Source organism: Pocillopora damicornis, chromosome 9, assembly GCF_964200805.1.
Source record: "Pocillopora damicornis chromosome 9, jaPocDami1.2, whole genome shotgun sequence".
Lineage (NCBI taxonomy): Eukaryota > Metazoa > Cnidaria > Anthozoa > Scleractinia > Pocilloporidae > Pocillopora > Pocillopora damicornis.
The window spans coordinates 4,835,850-4,856,425 of NC_142678.1; the positions used below are offsets into that span (position 1 = coordinate 4,835,850).

General features: G+C 38.2%; 1 protein-coding gene across 5 annotated transcripts in view; it reads left to right on the forward strand.

Annotated features, from left to right (window-relative positions):
- The window catches only part of LOC113669926 (cyclin-dependent kinase 6), a 25,836-nt gene continuing 5,260 nt past the window's right edge, over window positions 1–20,576 (forward strand). Inside the window, exons 1-4 of one of the 5 annotated variants that reach the window (XM_027186011.2) lie at window positions 1–176; window positions 13,810–14,237; window positions 17,077–17,215; window positions 19,597–19,764. In XM_027186011.2, coding sequence (XP_027041812.2) covers window positions 14,026–14,237; window positions 17,077–17,215; window positions 19,597–19,764 — 519 coding nt within the window. In that variant the 5' untranslated portion in view covers window positions 1–176; window positions 13,810–14,025. Of the gene's footprint in view, window positions 177–1,556; window positions 1,695–8,141; window positions 8,202–13,463; window positions 13,569–13,785; window positions 14,238–17,076; window positions 17,216–19,596; window positions 19,765–20,576 lie in introns of those variants that run through there. The other 4 variants (XM_027186009.2, XM_089182684.1, XM_089182685.1 and 1 more) reach the window with 4 other exon arrangements.

Here is a 20,576-nt window from a genome sequence, read left to right on the forward strand (position 1 = left end):
GGTCTGCTAATGGCTTTTGATATCCTCTGGTTTGCATGTTTCACATGCGAGTCAATACTGAAACAATGATCTGATAGTCTAATGGTCGTTATTTAAACAGCGGTTATCAAGGCCGGCGTTCAACGAGTTCACATCAGTCTTCAGTGAGGACGTATTGGCTGTCAAGCAATAATCAGGTACTGATAAAGTAAAACCGGCGATAAAATTAGCAAATGATCGCACAAATAACACAACCCGGCATTTTAATCTCAGTACAACTGAAGGGAAGTTACAGGTTATGTAATACTGCTGGCAGAACACATTATGGCATAGAACTGTTTGCAACTATTTGCAGTTGTATTTGTTTTCAACGCAGCTCTGTACCGCGTTTGTGGCTTTGTTTCACTCACGAAGCATGCAATCTTCCTCGTTTTGTCTCTATCAGAAGTTGTGGCAAAACATCAAAGAAAATGCATCTTGTAAAGACGGGCAAAATCTTAGTTAGTCGTACCGATCAATTTAGTCTTCTACTGCGCAAAGATATTGGATAAGAAAAAGCGTTGTGGGACTCACTGATATTGAAAATCGATCATGATTTATCGCCAGCGGGGGAGGAATTTGTTGGTGTCAAGATAAAATTTTCCTGATCCCCACATAAGCTAAGAAGGCTCTGTATTATTCTAACGACACCCCCCCCCCCCTTCCTCATGGGCAGTTAGTTGGAAGTCAATTTCTAATAGTTCCCCTTTACACTCTGTTAGCGAAGACTGATACCCCCCTCCCCGTTCCCCCTACGATGCGATCCCCCCCAAAAAGTCCTCCGTCCCCTTCTCCCCCTCACGGCGACAAATGATGACCTGTCCTTAATTTATAGGAGGTAGTTGGGAGAATGAAGAATTTGGTCATCGGTCACATTGCAAACAACGCGCGGAAATGTCATATTAACCACCTCTTGCAGTGCTTACTTAATAAAAGATAAATAAGCCCCATTTGAGTTTTTTCTCCATCCGTCTAATTATTTTTTTATTGGATTAAGGCTATCCCAGAAACTGGGTTCAAGAATGAGTTGGTTAGAGTTTAAAATTTCAATTGATTGCATTTTTTTTTAATTTGAGCCCTACCAGAACATTTGACTGAGTTCAGAATACTCTCTGTTCATTTCACAGTTGATGCCTAAGCTCATTTCTTTGTTCTGTTGTAATGATTGGTAATCTTAGCACGTGCGCTTTTGCACGTCACATTCTTAAAGGCAAATGAGGGATATTTCTAGTAAGATCTTCAACAGAAAGGTCATAGTATCAAAGAGGATTATGGCGAGAACTAATTTGGCCTAAGGACATTGCTAAACGCTTCAATTTCATCTGTCAGTACAAATATTTGTTTGAACCGGAATGAGAGAAAAAGCTGACACAATTTGCGATTCAGCTGGTCCAACATTCAATACGAAGCCATTTGTTTACCGCATTACGGAGACTGTAGTCGTCGTGGACTGGTGAGCAGGGTGCGGTTCATTGATCGTGTGACGTAAATGACTTTTTTGCAACTAATTTATACATAAATCCATATTATCATTCAGTGTAATTAATACACAAAGTGCTCTTGAAGCAAGCGTGCATTTAGGCGCGGGTTCCCATTCATCTCGGTGTGGTCAATTGTGTAGCTTCGGGACTTTCGACGAACTCGTGTGCGTTCTCCTACGAGTCACGCTAATCGAGGTATGTATGATTACGAAATGATAGCCTTTTTAATTTCTTATTCAGTTGTGATACTTTTAGCTTAAGCGGTGATCAATTGTATGAAACAAGTTCGAGACTCGACTCGATTGCTATGAAAAATGAACGAATTGATCAAGTTAGGTTACTTGATTGGAAATATAAAGTACAGACTAATAAATTATTTTAAATGTTTTTTTTTTGTTTTTTTTTCTGATTCGTGTGTGCATAATTAATTTCAAACCTGCGGTTGAAATACTATCAAAGCGTCCTATCATTCCTGGTTGAAGCGACACGGAAAAAATTGTTATCAGCGATGAAAATTCTGTACAAGCTCAGGAAAAATTATTGATGCCGTGTTCGTGGATGAAGTAAGGGCGTAGAATCTCTTATTAGCCACCATCAACTATCTTGCTCGTCTTGCGGCGAGACACGAAAAGCTATCATCAACTGTGTCGGAGAATTTAAATCAGCTCAAAGTGAATGGAGGTTGATGACAGTACACATTACAGTAACTAGGTAGGAGGGCGAGATTCATTGACTATCAAGGACACGTAGTTATATCACAAAGACTTCTTACAAGAACGCAGGCTTTGTTGCGACTTACACAAGCGCCATTGAAGCTATTTGGTTCCATATGAAGTATTTTATGAATGCTGATGAAATTTTAACGCATTTACAGTAAAAATCATATTTGATCAGAGGATAAAAGAATTTCAGAATGAATTAAACTATAAATCATTTAAAAAGCATGGTTGAAAATTAGAGGTATGCTTCGTTAAGAATTTACAAGAGCTTAAAGGTGTCGGTTAGCTATTGATTTCATGGTGAATTCTCCCTTCCAACTCACATCCATGTCCTTGTAGATTAGATGGAGAATGTGACATTACATTGAGAAAACTGGCAAGTTGTAGCCAACGAGTTTGTTTATTCCATCAGTTTTCTGAATGAGTAACATGTTTAAACTTAGCTTTGGAAGTTTAAAGACTGAAAAGTGGAATTAGCACTTTGGATCGAAACTGGTGATCTGATGATCAATTCATAATGATAAAAAAATTGAAGAAAGATATAAGGACAGATTTGCATTTTCAATTCTTGTCATAGACGACTGAATTAGGTACACCCTTGTACTAACATGTCCGTTCAGATCAATTAACAGCGCTTATGAATCACGGAAAGTAAAAGGGGGAACAGTCAGTATTTATCACCGGGGAGGGGAAGGGGTGTAAGAGAAAGGGACTGGAGGATTTGAATTGCTTCACGATTGAATTCACCCGATCCCCCGATAAGGCCCTGACAGTTATTTGGCAGCCAATTTTCTTTTAGTACCCCTCCCCCGTGAGGGGTACTACTGATGTCCCCCCCTCCCCCCATCCCCTGAAGACCACGTGATACCCACGGGGTTAGACGGAAATTATAGTGATGATTGATCATTCCATTGTTTTTGTTGTATTGTTTTCAAAGTCTTATTTAGAAGAGGGTTCACTTGAAGTATCCGCAGAATTTGTCCCTCGTTTTTCGCTGTTTTCGTTTCTACTCACGACTAAAATTTTTGATGCATTGGTGATATTAAAGGGCGAAAATAGATGCTAGTCTCTCTTAAGGATTAAATAGTTTTTTTGAAATGCAAAAACATTCCTTAGTACAAAGCGAAACAAAGGAACCGAATGAAACTATTCATTTAAATTAAATCAGTCATGCTACATATGCGTTTTCAAAATACTGTCCCTATTTTCCATGTGTCCCCCTAAATGTTCGAGGCTTTGCAGCGCTAGAACGGAGAATAATTCATGCCACATTATTATTAGGAAAAATGTCTACCATAACGTATTCACATAGACGAAGATAAAATTCTAATTATCATTCTGAGAGCAAAAGAGCTTTTCAACAACTCCTGCCGAGATTTGATATAACATGTACAATTCCAAAATAAAAAATCCGTAAGAAGAGAAACACTAATCACCTAGAAAGCCGTCATCGTGATATGGCGCGACATGATTCTGTTAATTAAGATAAAGAGGACCTCATTGGCGTGATGGCATTTACGGCTAACCTTTAAAAATTTAGCTATTTTACGGATCCTTAAACACATTTACGACTGGTCTCTCACCTCTCGAATGATACATCGTATATGGACGATTTACTTTTTAACGACTAGCGGTAAAAATCCATAAATTTTTACAGCTAACGTTCTGTCGTTTGGCAGGTAAGGGAACCCTACTGTGACCCTCTTACAAGGAAATGTATTCCGGGAGTAAATCTAGCTGAGGTCATTTCATACACACGACGCCTACTTGGGGCAGTCGTCGTCATTGCTTACTCCTACTGTACTCTTCAATCCTAATTTTCAGAGAATAACTCTGGTTTCATAAAATCACTCTTGTTAAATCCTTTCCATTGGCTCTGACGAGGGGCTAATGCTCGAAACATCAGTTTTTAAACTCTTTCGGTAGCCAATTTTCATTATCAACTCAGTTTATAAAGAGAAAGAGTGGTTTGTCGATATAGGCGAGACGTTTCTACATAATTTCGAACGCGCGAGTTTGTTCAGGTTAAATTACTGTACAGAGCACTAAAAGAAATGGTAAGGTCAACTCGAGAAAATCAATTATCTTTTATTTGTAAGCACTTTGACCTAAATTGTCTTTGTTTCTCTGCATTAAAAAATTGAATTTTCTGCCAAGCTGCGCCTGAAATCCAGACATACCGTTAGATACAATGCAAAAGACACCTTTGGACTTTGACCAGATCACCTGAACACTTTGTAATTTCTCAGACTGATGTTATTCATTGCAAACCAGTCTTTAGCTTGTCGACACCACCGAGTTAAAATTCCCAGCTGGTAGCTGTGGACACCTTGTACTTACAAGACTCAAAACAGCAGAGGCTTGGGTTGGTATGCTTCATCGATACTAGCTGTAGGTTTCTTCTTATTTCGCGAAGCTTGTTGCTCATAAAAACATGTCATCGCGGCCAAGAGTTCATCTTAAGCTGAGCCTAATTGAAGCTGAAAAAATATTTTTGTAAGAATAGAAATACTCGGCTCGACAGCTTAGAAGAAGATCTGGGCTTAAGTTCAAGAATTTTCCTTTGAAAGTCCGGTTCCGTAAACTTTCGCAAAAATACTCCTCATTGCGTACTCGTAGGATTAAAAACAATTTTAAACAAAGGGATCATGATAAGTCTCCAGATGGTCATTAATTATCTAGACATGAAACCGGGTGCAAGTAGTTGTTCTCTCGCTCGGTTGCGTGCGACAGGGCTCACGGTATTATGCTTTTTTATCTCATTTATTGGAGACACACTTATGAATCACGCCCTCCACATCAAAACCCCGCGCGAATAGCAAGAATAAGGCAGGAGGAGAGGGTGTCTTTTACCAAAGACGACCCAGCTATCCTAGAGCTTCGTTTTTTTGTCTTTTAAGATATGAAGTCAGACAAACTGATATAAACTCCGCAGAAATGCCTGCTAGGAGCCATTCAGCATACACGATTTTCTTTTCGGTCTTTCGCAGAGCCAACCATGTTAGCACCCTTAAGTGTCTCTCAAAATATAGGACGATGAACTCTATTGCGCTGGCTCTCTCCACTTCCATCGGCGGGCCTGCAGTTCATTTCTGTCTTTGGTTTCCTAGTTTAACACGATGAAAATCTCTCAATTATGATCATTTATGAGACACTTTTTTTAAGATATTGGCAACAATCGCATATTTTGACAGAACAGTTTAAATTACCATGTGTAGACAGGAGACCTTGCTCCCACGAAGAGGGCAGAGATATTTAGCTTTATCTGGTTTCAGTCTAATGGTTCTACTGATCAATTGATCGTTAATTCAAATTCAGTGTTTAATTCTCGCAACTGGATAAACAAGAAGGAGACAAACACTGAAACTTGCCATAAATAATGTAAAAGAATCGTGTGTTATCTTTGGATGCCAAGTATTAAATTCATGTTTCCATGTAAACTGAAATTAAAGCAATTGCAGATAGAACAGCTTTGAAAAAGATAATTCAGGCTATGACAGGGCGTGAAACTGTGCCTAACTCAAATACTAGCTGAGCATAAATATAACCGTAGCTACCGAGCTCACTTTAAAGAGCGAGGTAAGTTTTAGCGGGTTCTTTGTTCCCCGCGAAAGGACTTTGATCACAATCCCGCACAACATATGCAGAAAACGTTATCAGCGGCACCTATGTAGCACTGCTTTGGAGAAAATGATAAGGCGTTTACAGATGGAAGTGATGATATCAAATGCATCGAGGATGGTCCATTAGGATTTGGTACAATTTCTATTCGACATTTTAAGGTCCTCTAGCTAAACAACGAGTCAGAGAACTTAAAGAGTGGATTATCAATCTTGACGACGACATTCCTAATTTCTCTAGATTATACCATAGTTGAAACAATGAGTGAAAGCATTTTTTTTCCTATCACCATGAATTTATAAAACAAACACAACTTCAGTTGCAATCATAGCAAGAAGGAAAGAACGCCTGTTAAATTACTTCCGGTCCTTTGAACTTCCTGTATGTAAGGACTTACTTAGACAGATATGGAATACCTTTCTCAAGTGAAAGATCTTTACCATACTCCGGTCAGTGTTGCTTTTTAAAAGGAGACACCTGAAAATTTGTTCGCCATTGGCAATCCGCGTTTTTCAAGTCAATCCTTAGCTGACTTGTTCTTATTAGGTTTATCAACCTTTTACATCCTTACATCATAGTTCATATTCTCCATATTGTTCTTAATACATTTCCTGAGGTGCTAACCAGGAGAATTTTTTAAAAAATCTTGAGCTCTTTTAAAGGATGATCATTTCTTTTATGCTCGTGACCTTAATGTGAGATTTAGGGATAATGTTTTGTGGAGAAATTAGATTCCTATCACTCTTCGTAGCACTCTTCAAGTTACAGGTAGTGTTCACTTTCTGACCGATAACAAGTGACTCGTGCCACGAAGCCCAAGTAAAGGAATGGTATGTGATCCTTTTGGTCGAGAACACGAGTACAACACCGTCAGGCGAAGATACATCTAACCTTTTAATCCAAGGGGTCTCTATATTCCCCTTCGCGCTTTCCTTTTGACACCTGCAGATGAAGATTTCAGCTGATCATTCAGAGCGAAGGAAGCTCGCGCGCGCTTGAGTGCATGCTTCATATCTATCCTTATTTTCAGGAAGTCCTAATTTACACTCGCGTTTTTACTAATTGGTTTTTTGCTCGATGTCAATTCATAATTCGATACAACTGGTTCTGCACGTTCAAAAGTCAGACAGTGCTATCTAACGATCAACGAAGGTAATTCACAGCTCTTGCATCTTGAAAAAGCATCGTTCATTCGCCAACTTTTTCACTTTTCATCCAGGGCAATCTTTCCCATCTTTTGCCAACCTTGTTCCATCTTGAGCTACTATTAATTCTAATGTGTTTTTCCTTTCCGAAGTGAAATCTTATGGTCTTCTTTCAATTTTCACAGAGCTAAAAAAACTCTCCACGTAGACTATCGTAACACAGTAACTAAAAACCCTATCATTCTTACGACTGACCAAAAAGGAATTTTTCTTTTCAGTATCAGAACATTTTCAAGCAATGAAAATGAGAATCAGTCAGGAGCTTGATTTATAGATTAGATATGAAATTCTCCGAGCTTAAAATATGAAAAGTGTATGGCAGACAGGGCGGAGAACTGACACTTTAAAGTCAAGATTGAATGAGTTGAAGAACTGGAAAGTGTCCCACCGTATACTGAGTTGAGAACACGGATAGATAATCCGGCATAAAAAATGGTGTACGAAGACCAGAGCTTTTTAAGTTTTGCGTTGGATTGACAGCAGCTAATTGCAGGAAATCGTTTAAATCGAAGTAGGATCCTTAATTCTAAATCAAATTTCAATTGTATCGTTTGACTGCATGCTTGAGATCTGTCCTTATCTCCAGGAAGTGCTAATTTACACCTAGACTTGCTCTAAGTGGTCGACTTTGCACAATGTCAATTCATGATTAATTTAAGACAACAGGCATCGTTTGTTCCTAAATGACTTTGGTTCGCTCACATTCAAGGCATTTTTTCACGTCGCAACATTCCATCCCTTAGGCAAGCTAACCATCCACGCCATAATTACCTGATACCGTAAACTACCTTTTTAAACGCTATACGATTGAGTAAACCGGAGCAATTACAGCGGCCAATCCAATAAAGGAAAATTTCATGAATAGCCAATAAGAATTAAGAATGTAGACATGAAAACTGCCAGAAGCGCGGGAAAACGAGGGTGACCAATTTGCGAATGGTTTTAGTCTTGCATTTGATTGGTTGAGAGGAGAGGTGCGAATTTTCTGGACCAATTATAAACCGTAGGAAACAAAACCGATGCAATCCCAAATTACTTTCGACACGCGTTTGATAATTGCTCTAAAAACCTGGTATTGGCTCCTTGAGTCCTGTTAACCGTTAAATTCCCACGGTGTCATCAGCTGAATTCTCCCTTCGAGGCAGAATTATGTACGTGTAAGTATAATATCCTACACTTGACGTCTTTGTCAACTCTCATTATTTGATTGCTGAAATAATGTATTATAACTGTGTGGAGAAGTTACATTGTAATCTTCTCTAGTATTTACAGTCAAAAATTTAAGCCTGCTTTCGGCCGTTCAAGTATTTCCACATTCCACATCCGTACAGCTAACACGAATAACTCATACAATAGATAACAGAAATAAGATGACAAAAAATGGATTCAAACCAGAGCTGAAGTTAGTGACACGATGGAATACCATCTGCGATTAAGGACAGCTTGACAGGTATTTTTTAGGCCGTCGGTAGTCAACCGTATGAGAAGTGTGTGGTACGTCGATCCCTACCGATAACTAATAACTGAGGTAATTTCAGGGAGTAAATCCCGAAAAAAGATTTGAAGCTCCCACGGAACTTATACCGGTGGGGTTACCAAATACTGTTGAGGGCCACTATCAAATTGACTTCGAAGCCCCACGATGGGAGAGAGGTGAATTTTAGTGAGTCTTCTGTTGCTCATAGGAATTTGATCGCCATTGATATATCAAATAACACATCGGTAGTACCTTTATATCACGAGTTTCTGTTTTTTCACGAGCTCAGTGACTCTAGTGTTTGTACGTGCGTGAGCGCCGAGCCTGGTTCTTTATGATACTGTAAATGCATTGTCAGTGCGTCAAAGATTTTTTGCCATATTTACAACTGCAAATGCGTCTCTCTAGCACAATTCCTAAACCTGTTATCTTTATCAGCAAGTCTACCAATTTTACTGATTTATTCTAAAAAAAGGGTGATCGTATGTATCTCTTTTCCGAGAGAGTCAAGGAATTTTACTTCTAAAATAGTATGGTTGGTAATTTTTCATTCAGACATAGGTTATGTAACCTTGTCTTTTTTCGAGACACAAAAAAAGTGTTACAAGGAGTCGATTCATCTCTTTTGTTGACCACGTTGAAAGATATTGACAATACTTTCCTTTCCTAGATATCTTCTCTTCATGCCAGCTGGGATCGACGTGCGTGAAATTTAAAGCGGGCACACGGGGTGCTTTTCTCTTCCAACCGTATCACGACAATTTTGATGTTTAATAACCACATTTTTCTGAAAGATCTTGCTTATCGCGTGTTTGTTATTTATTTAGGGTAACTTTACGTCTTGGTTGTGTTTAAAACAGGAGGAGTTCTTTGAAATATTTTTGGATATTATGACCGGGTCGAAATTCCAAAAAAGTAATGAATTAGCTGGCTTAACCAATTATTCCTGTTTAGTCTCCTATGACCATAAAAACAGACGCATATGGAGCCTTAGTGGTACTTTATTTTGATACAATTGTAATATGTTTACGAGAATCGTGTCATCTCGTCTCTAAAACAGAGCAGAAGCCCCATCGATTCTTGCGTGAGAACCCAAGTGAACCGGAAACACGATTGCAATCTTTATTTTCCAAGACACTTAAAGTAATATATTGAATCAATATGCTGTTGTCAAGCGAGGCCAAGAATATACACTCTCCTCAAACTCAAACAGAAATGTTTATTGATCAAGGCCAATCGAAACGCGACAAGAACTCAAACTCGACTTCCTGAAACGTGTTTCGGCATCTTTATACTTCAGGCTGAAGTGTTTTCGTTAGGTTTGTGTAACGTTGGTTTCCGATACGTGGGAACAATTTAGGAAGATAGTTAAATGGAGTAATAGGCTCACAAGTAATGCAATAAACGTTGGAGAAATTAAGTAGCTAGGCATTGAATTTCAAGGTGTGCCCTTTCGTTCCGAATATACCACAGCAAAAAAAAGACCGCAGACTTTCTCTTTTCTGTGAACTTGATAGCTGAACATTCCAGAGGCAACATACTTCCTCAGCGATCAGAGCTAAACTGTGTCCTGATTAATTTTGTACGGCTAACAATGAGCTCGTAAAAGTTTACTTAGTGAAAATATTGTACAGACTGAAGTGTTTTTTGTGCTTGCGCAAACTAAAGGAACTTGGTTAACATGATTTTGACTCAAGTTTGATTATATCATGACGGAGAAGTCCCATTACAAATGACATGAGACGTTTCAAGCCCTTTCTGTAAGCACGGTCTTGCCATCTTATATCACTCTGTAAGCAAATTCTCTCAATTGATGACCATGATTTTTTGGCCGGCCAGCCCTGAGAATTTGATATTTGCGGTGAGCGTATGTCACACTAATGGTATAATTGATGTGCAGAAAGGCGACATGCAATGAAGTGGTATCTCTTATAGGACACCATTTTTACTGAAAACAAACAGATCTAGAACCAAAACTTTCTTTGAACAGGAAAAACAGCTCATGCTAGAAATTTAATCAGTTATTTACGAAGATATGATCTGCGAGACTGACCCTAATGGTGAACTTTCGAAACCGAATGTGGGTGTTTACTTTTCGGCAAAAGTATCGAAAGTCTTGGATCAGTTCTGTCTTCATTAGCTAAGTTATCAAAAGCTGTGAGGTCAGGCCTTTTTTAATAACCTTTTTTTTTTCTTTTTTTTTTTTCATCTTTAAACGAGTTGTATATATTTCACTGGGTGTGGATCCCCTGCACTACATCTTTCGATGGCTCGCTCTTTCCTTTCAACCATAAGTGACCAAGACCAAATTTCTCCTTACAGTGACGTTACTGTATCAGGCAGACAACTGATGAGAATAAAAAAAACTATTAATTGGGAGTTATTCGTCGATCTAATACCAAATTCTCCAAACTAACATCAGAAGAAATGTATGTCAGGCAGTAAGGAGAATTACTAGTAAGATCTAAAGAATGAAAGGGTTAATTTGTTGATAGCGTGTTTGTCTGTTCAGTGGGAGCGCCAAACAGTGCGAATTTCGTGCTCTCGAAAACAGAACGTCTTTTTGTGGATTATCTAGATAAATAGATTTATCTATTTTTCAACGATAAGAGGGCAAACTTCAGATTTAAGGATCAGAAACGGTAGAAATGGAGGGTTAAGTCTAAGAAAATCTGTTAGTATTTCATCAAATTAGGAAGAGGAAATTTCATCGGACTACAAGTTTATTTACCAAGGTTATTATTAATATGTTAAAGGCACCCATTTCGTTGGCATACGTAAACCATAAACAAACAAATAAACAACAAACAAACAACAAACAAATTAGCAAATAAACAGAAACATAAACAAACAGAAAACTGCGCGATGAAAAAAAAACTTTTGGAAAAGAGGAAAGAAACAAAGTTAATGATACCTCTTCTCTTTGTGAAACTACTAACTACAACTAGAAAACAGATTAAGAACCACAAAATTATCCTATGGTGATAAAATGATAACGAATGGTAAAAAAAAGAAAAATGAAAAAACTGTCAATGTAGAACCAGAATGTAGGAAAAAAAGAGGGCCGTAATAGCGCAAAAAGCGAAAACCGCAATACCCGCTATACAAATTCTAGCTTTCCTGCCATGTCTTGCCTGCCTCGTGTACTTTTTGCTACCAAAAGAGAGCTACAAGAACCCCCAGTCTCCTCATTTCCATCACGAATCTAACTTGAATGACTAACTTCACGTTAATTAGCGACATGTACAGGGCACTGTTAGCGTTATCAATTGCCCTGAAAATACCACTCCTAGAAACAGGTGCCGCCCACACACTTCTCATGACCGACTCATGACCGCAACCGCAGAAGAATGGCCGAGTTACTATTTACAAATGCGCACAACGCACGTTCCGCTGGTGTAACTTTTGACTACAACAGAAATTGGCCGAGGAATCTTAGCATTGTGCATGAGCCATGTACGAGTTTAATGCCTTTGGGATAAATTCCTTTAGAGGAGCAAGTTTGTGAGACCTCAATCATTTTTTGTTCAGTCTCATCTAACTGTTCTTTCTGGTAAATAACAAAACCTTATTTTCTCGTCCTTTTAGAGGTGAATTTTGATAGATCGTATTTATAATGGCTTTAGAAACTAATGAACTTGATCATCAGTAAAAAATCCAGTCGAGTTTTATGAGTTGGATATTTTTCCTTATTACGACCAGTGCAACATATGCACTCTCCTTACTCGTTGCTATAAGTCCCTATTGCTATAGTATTGAGAATTTGTATGTGCATCAAGAGTAAGGCGAAATTATTTTTCCTCTCTACTATATACACCATCTTCAGACGAAACAGTTGATTATTTTCGATTGCTCAGTAAATAAGAAGAGACACCAAAAAAAAATTCATCTCCACAAGAACAAATTTTTGCAAAGAGAAAATATGCAGAACTCTTTCTAAACTGAGGTAACCTCGTGGGACCAGTGACGCATTCTTACTGTGGGAAGTCAGACAGAAATGCGCAAAACAATAACGAGATTTATGCATTCGCACTTAATGAAGTAAACTCAGTTAGGCAACTATCTAGAAAACACGAAATCATATTTCGGTATCGGAAGTTGTCGCGTGAACGATCAGATTTGCAGTAGTAATACAAAAATCTATATTATCAGGGAGTCTCTGTGTTCCGACGTCCACGAGGGAATTCCAAACAAGTTTTCTAAATATATTTCTGAAATCAATCAACTCCTTGTTACTCAACGTGAAAATCTTTCACCGTGACGGCCAGGCAGGTTGTTCGTGAGAAATTATTGGGCCGTGCCACCTTGCCGCTCCTTTGTCAATTTTTAGTAGTAAACAGTTTGGTTATTGCTTTTCTTAACGTTGCATTAAGACCAGGTTTTGCGGCGACTGCGTGCACAAGACATGTGTCACTCAATTTCCGATATTGTAATCGATCGATCTGTTGCCTCGACAACGGACAAAGTCAATTATGATATGATCTAAGAAATGTGCTCAAGATCTCCACCTCTTGGGATAACGATGTTGATGGCTTTCGCGAATAAAGCCTATGTTTCACGTACAGTTGAACTCGAGAGGTTTCGAGATCGTGTCTTATTGTTGACGCAGATTTGTTCTTTGCATGTTGCATATTGATTGTGGTAGTTTGTGTGGTATGGAAAGTGAAATCTGAGCTGGCTCACAGATGTCGAGCCATGTGCTAAGAGACAACATTTTATTTGCCAGCATTCGTTTTCCGTTTCTATCCAGTAGGTGGTCGTCGTGTTTCTTTTCTTTTTCCAAGTAGAAAATTATATTTTGTGGGAGCTCTAATTACCTCTATTGGCCGGGTTCGTCAAGGGCGTGACAAATGTAAGCCAATGAGTTGGCCTGCATTCCGATACACAGAGCGGAATCCCTCGGCAACCAATCAAAATTAACAGGAAATAAATAGACGTAATCGCGTGCACGTGGTCGGGGCAGCGGACCTTGCAACCTCAGCTTTATTGAGAAGGCCTAATCAGACTTTTTCATTCATTCGAGCTCGCGGCTGTGTACTTGATCAAAGTAAGTTTTAGGTGGGCCTAGCGTGATGATCGTCCGATTTGGCCGGCGGATTTAGGCAAAAGTGTGATTATTCTACCTCTTAGGCATTGTTTGATCCAAATACCTGTTGAATTGAAACTGTATGCGGCCCCCAATTCCTCCGAGACTGGAGCGGAATTGAAAGTTGAATATTTACTTTGCATTTATGAAGCACTATCAAATCTCTAAACTCTTTTAGCGGACGATCCGATTCTGTCTTTAGCTCAGGTCTCTGAAACAGAAGGTGGACCTCCATGGAAGATTGAAGACCAGATTCTTAGGATTTGGTGGCAATCCTTGCAGTTGGTCAACGCGATAAGACGGGAGAGAATCTTGTGTCAACCCCAGAGGCTTCGCCATGTCACGCTAAAGTGAACAAAGCACATCAAAGAATGAGAGCTTGATCCTCGCCCCGCAGATTGCTTCGAAATTCTGAGCAATGGCCCAGAAATACGAAGAGGTGGCCGAGATCGGTAATGGGGCATATGGTACTGTTTATAAAGCCCGCGATCTTCAAAACGAAGGCCGTTTTGTGGCTTTAAAAAGAGTGAGAATTGTAAACAACGGCGATGAAGGAATGCCACTCTCTACCATCCGCGAAATAGCCCTTCTCAAGCAGATCGACAATTTCGCGCATGAAAATGTTGTAAGGTAGGATCAACGATTTCTCTTGCTTTTTTGAGCTGCAAGTGATAAATTTTAAGGGATATTTTGGAGATTCAGAGTTCTTGGTGTGCCTTGCTTCCCTGTGCAAACCCCCTAAGAGTCTTGCGAAACCTCAAGCCCTTCCCATGGTCAAGAATTTTTCTATTTTATTTAATTTTTCATTTCTCTGCGCTTCTATCATCGGTGCAATCCCAATTAAGTCTAAACAATCTAACGTAACTCAAAGAAAAAATTACAAAAGGGATTTATGGTCTTTAAATTTGGCCATCAGAAAAACTACATGATTAAAATTCATCTTTTGTTTAATCGTTGCATTCCGAGGAGCTTGAAAACCTATAGTTTCACAATTTTATTTGCGTAACTTCAAGCTCAAAATGTTTAGTAGAATACAAAGACAGGATGTTATGTATGATGTAGAACACATTGGCAAGTTGTAATTGTCTTTGAGGCAGCATGTCAGAAATTAATTTCGGCTCAGAAATGTGTTTATACATCGCATAATTGAGAGCTTTAGCAATTCAACGAGAAGCAATTACAGTGCTTAATGATATAAATCACGATTTATTTGAAAATATTCTGATACCTCTCTCTATACGATCATCGTCTTGTAAGTTCTTGATTAACGAAAATGTCGATTAGATTCTGAAGAGACCACTACGTTGCCCGGCGAGCTGAGAGCATCAAAACGGAAGTTTAAGTCTGTTATGATTTCACCGGAAGTGAATTGTTCCAAACGAACGATAGTCTGATTGGCTGAACGACTTACCGCGAGGTGGAGGGTGAATTTAAAACTCACTTTCCCACTGTACCTGCCGATCGCCTCGATTTTATCGCCGCAGAACTTTGTTTTACGCTCTTTTGAAGACAAAATAGACCAATTTTTCAAAAGATCGCTGATGGCCCGACATTTCTGCTCGCTGATACTCGCAACAAGTTGTTTCTGGAAGCGCTGTTTACATTGTATTGATGTCTCATGTTTCTGGAAAACGATTGAGTGATGTTCATCTCGACCTTTCAACGCGGTGTTTTATCTCGATGTGAATACGAGCAAACACAGTAAGAAGAAGATTTGATCAAGGATTTCACATTCCTGTGGGATTACAACAAGGCTTCGACTCAAAAGAAATCGAAAACTGTCAAGTACGTCTTGCTTATTCGACTGGAATTCAGTGACAGATAAACGGCATAACAGATAACTCTAGACACTCAGTGTGCATTCTTTCCCCAAGTTTTTTCCTTGGATCGACGGGTAAGAAATTTGATCACTAATTTGTTTAGACGAAACAAGACTTTATCCTTTATCTCCTCGGGGAATCATTTGATGATATACATGCCAACTGCGATCACTTTCGATTCCATAATTTTAATCTTAAAACATCTTAATTCAATTTTAGCAATCGCTCTTCCCGGAATCGTAAGATAATTAAAATCACATTTTGTTACAAAATAATTCAACGGAAACGGTTATTTTGTGTATTTTAAATTCTTCCTTCCAAATCCTCTATGGAGTATTAAACGAAACTGGGGCAATTAATGATGACCTGATAAAAGGTTCCTCTGGCCTTAGAAGTTTAGAATGTTTCAAGATCGAGTTTCACCAACAAAATGAACGCCTTTGGTAAAAATACGGTTTGATTGTACTCTCCGTCGAATGAACTCTTCAACGACTAAGTATCACGACTCAAAAAGCGTTGCATGTTTCCATCTTAACCTTTTCTTTAAGTATCTTGTCGGAGTTTTGCTAACAGTGTATCCTCTCCTTGATTCTACCGTGATGAAGGTGGGCAGTAGCCATCATTTAGTTAGTGACTCCCTCATTTAAATTTCGTTATTTTTGAGGACATATTTTTGCTAACAATGGATCTTCTGTGGATAATTACCCTTTGCGGTGTACGTGATTTCACACCTACGTGTGCGTCTTCGATCTTCTAAAACCCAGGAGCACGACCTTGAAATACTTCATTGTTCTGTCATTAAAGATTTAGATGATTTGGGTTTTCTCACATTTCAAGATATACAGTGGTGCACATATCGTGTTCTATAAAAAGATCGAGTTATGTAGAGTCATCAAGCTGTTTCAATTTCAACCATTAAAATTGCAATCGTGATTTTCCGGACTTAAATGAGATGTGTATCATGGCTTTTACATAATCAACATTCCATAAACCCACCATCCTTTTTACAAGAGGGGGGGGGGGAGGAAAGGGGTGGAAAGATTTTTTTTGCTTCCCATTCTGAGTGAAACCTGTCTCTTTTTTTTCCAATCATTTTTAAATGAGGATTAGGACCTTTGGCATAAGTGCAAAGACCGGGTTACCCCACTAGACAACCCATACCATATCAATTGGTCCAAGCTCAAGCCCTGACTGTGGTATAGTGTTGTGCCCTGGGCATGGCACTTGACGTTCAAAGTTCCTTGCTCCATAACGTTTAGAGTGGATAGGAGCATAATATGTTGGGGAACCTTGATGAAATGCCAGGGGTAACCTGCAATCCCATTCATGGGGAGTGAAAACATCCAAGTCACTCTTGGTTAGAGAACAGTACACGGAATATAGATTAAATGCTAGAAAAGTCTTCAATTGACGTATTTTACAGATTTGAAATTCACTCGCCTTCTGTAGTGTACTTGTAGCATGTATTTATTAGCATTGGAGTTGGCAAGATCGAACAAGGCCATGCCCTTTGCCTCCGACTCCAGCAATACCATTATAGACTATCTAATAATGGCATGGATGAGATCGGAGGCAAAGAGCTTGATCTTGTGCTAATCCTTTTTAAGTTAAATATGGTGATTTATTGTGTTCTTCCACTTCTTTTATAGGCTTCTGGATGTTTTTCATACAACTTCACCAACAGGTCATGAGAAATACCTTTCTCTTGTCTTTGAGCACATTGAGCAGGATCTAAGTGCTTATCTTGACAACTGCCCACAACCAGGATTGCCAGAATGGAAAATTAAGGTATTGTTGACGTGGAAAGTATTCAGTACAATCCGAAACTTTTGCTTCCCCAAGGAGGAGTACAAAGGGGTAATGGTTTAGGTTTGAAGATTGAATTGATTCCAAATGAGGCATTATGTTGCATCCCCTCCAAATGACATAAGGACTTGAAGTAACACCCCTGCCCACAAGAGGTGTCCTAGGGGGGGGGCACTAACCCTCTGAATAATTTTAAGACCAAACCCTGGGCCCACAAAAGCTGAAAAACTTTGCTAAATGCAAAATTATTTCTCTCCAGTGACTAGATCTGTCTCCCCCCTCCTCTGGAAGGCATTTTAATGACATGTAAATCGCGCCCACAAAAGCATAACTTTCCAATGGGATAAAGGAAAAAAAACACTTCAAAAAATGTCCGGTAAAGAGCCATTTATAGTTAAATAGAGGAAGACACATTTAAAACCACTTAATTTGGTTCATTTTCAAGTATTCTAACAACTCATTCATCCATTCCAAATCTCAACAATCATGTTCCATAAGTAGTTTGGACCACAATCTGTGTAACATTATTAGGTAATCATTATTCTTATCAAAGACATGCAATATTGCCATAACATATGATTTAGTAATCAACAGTATTCATGACAATCCATGTTTTGCTTCCAAACTTTAAATAGTTGATTCATTTCTGTGAATCTTGGTGGGTACACAGCTAAAGAGATCATGCATATAAAAATACTCCTAATGTCATTAACAAAATTTTAATTCTCATTTTTCAAGGCACAAGTCATGTAGATCACTTGAAAGGTCAAATTCTTCGGTATCTGTTATTAAAACTCCTTTTCTAATGTATATGCAAAACAGCCTTTATTTTCACACACCCTGTTGATTATCAGACCTCAAACAATAGCCAGTTGATTTAACCAAAGTCTATTATATTAGTTGAGTTCAAAGTGTGCAGCATTCATTAAAGAAAACATGTCACTTCTTCATTCATCTTGGATTTGGCAATAATTCTTTTGTCCAATTAAGCATTAACACTGTTCATCCCACATAATAGAAGTGGAAAACATTCTCTCAGAAGAAATTAAATGTGAAGACCATCCAGATTAAAGGCTGACAGCAGCTAAAACTTTTTACTAAGAGATGTTTTCTAATGCTAATTTTGGGCTGAATGTGGCAAAATATGTTTTCCTTTGAGTAAATTAAAATGTTAGGGAAAGGAGGTAAAACATTGCTTAAACCTTGTCATGCAAACATCTGCATGAAGCAATGCTTATAACAAGGGAATGCCATGTGGAGAAGCTTTGTAAATTCAAGATACATGTAAAACAAAATAAATGATTGAACAAAATGAACACAGTTCTTTTGACACTTAACTTAAAGTGCTTTATGCATGAATGTAGAGAGCTATATATAGATTTCAAAGACCAAAGTTGTAACTTGAGTCTAATGCACTAGGTGATCATCATACTGTGGCTTATAAGAAATACAAAGTTTGTGCATAGTTTATAAATTGAAATTTAAAGTTATGATGGGCAGTAATGAAACATTAGCTCTCAATAGGTTGCAATTGTCAGGCCACAGCCCTCACTCAGAATATTTGTTTTTGATGAGTACAATAATTTACTACACACCTCTTGGAAAAATTCAGTGATATTGGTTGCTCAGTTTGAACTCCAGTTCTGCCTGTTTAATTGCCAAAAGCACCTCATTTATTTATGTGACTTAAATCATAATTCTCAGGTTACAAATATGGATGTTTCAAAGCCTGTATCATATGTCAACATGACTATACCCAAGGAAACGGCCACCTATTTTTATAACTCAGTATGCATTTTTATGGCCCAGTTGTGAACGCATCATTGTATTAGCTGTCTCTGCCTGTGAGTAAAAAAATTTAGTCTCATGCCACATCACACCTGTTGATCCAACTCCTCTGATCTTGAGTAAGAATTGACTTTTACAGCCTAAACTTACACATTGTCCAGCTAAATATTGAAAATGTGAAATAAACTTCGTCTCCATATTTAAATAATTGTTTTTCCCAACAAATCTTGATGTTTGAGGGGACAGTTTTGCAGGAGTTATATTAGAAGTACTATTCCAAAAACCCTTGCACTGTGTTTCATCAGGGTTTCCAAACACAAGAAAACAAATGAAAGCACAAGGCCAAACTTTGGAGGATTCCTTTGAAAAAACTTTTGGAGCATCTTCAGAAATACACTTTGTTATGGATTTAACTCTACCTTGTGCTAAAACTCACACCTTTAACTGAAAAACTTTGCAAGTCTATACACTGTACATTGTATTTAGGATTGATGGAGTTCCAATGAAATGATAAATTATTTGTAACAATTAAAGTTGTTAATTGACACAAACCCTTTTCACAAATTTCATGACAGGACTTAACACATCAGCTGTTGAATGGGGTGGATTTCTTGCACTCTCACCGGATTGTCCATAGAGATTTGAAGCCCCAGAATATCTTAATCTCAGGTGCTGGTCAAGTAAAGATTGCAGACTTTGGATTAGCTAGGATATACAGAGATGCTATGGCTTTGACATCAGTGGTAAGTTGTAATGATACAACTGCAACCATAAAGGTATCCTGGTTTCATGTCATATGATTAGCAATAGAATACTGACTGCTGAATATCTAACAGCTAATTTTAAAACCCATTTTGATAATTATGATTTAATGTACTTGCTAACCTGCACTTCCATACCAATAATACTAGAGTACACGTAGCATGCACAGATCCACATTAATTTAAACAATGTGCTGTCAACATTTTTAAAAACAAAGTTTGCATTTGTCAGTGATCCAAACTTTCCCTACTCCAAAAAAGTTATGAGCACTGCAAAGTGTTCACCCTAAACAGGTGACTGTCATGTAGGTCTCTGTTAAGATAGAGTCAATTGTTAAAAACCAAAAACTATAGATGGGTGCCTTTTAGGTTAATTTATATATGTTCTCACTATATGATCATTCAGTTGTGGGTAGTCCCAAAAGGGACTGTTATAATTAACAATGGCTAGTCTTTTGAAAGCCTGAGCAGAAGTTATCATCAGAGTTGAGGATGAGTTATTTTTCAAATATTATGGGTGAGGTTTGTTAGAACTAATGAACAGTCAATCAATGGACAAACACCTCACTTAACTCTGTTAATGACTTCTGCTCTGTTCTCTGAAGTATCAGTCACTGTTAGCAACAACAGCTGGTTACAGAACTACCCCACCTTGTGTGATCAGAGTGTAAAACAGAATGTTCTTCAAGTTACATTAAGATGATTTACTGTAAAACTTTTTTGTAGTATTATAACTGAGCTGAGCAAAATTTCTGCAAAAAATTTCTATTTACATTTTCAACAATTTTTGTTTT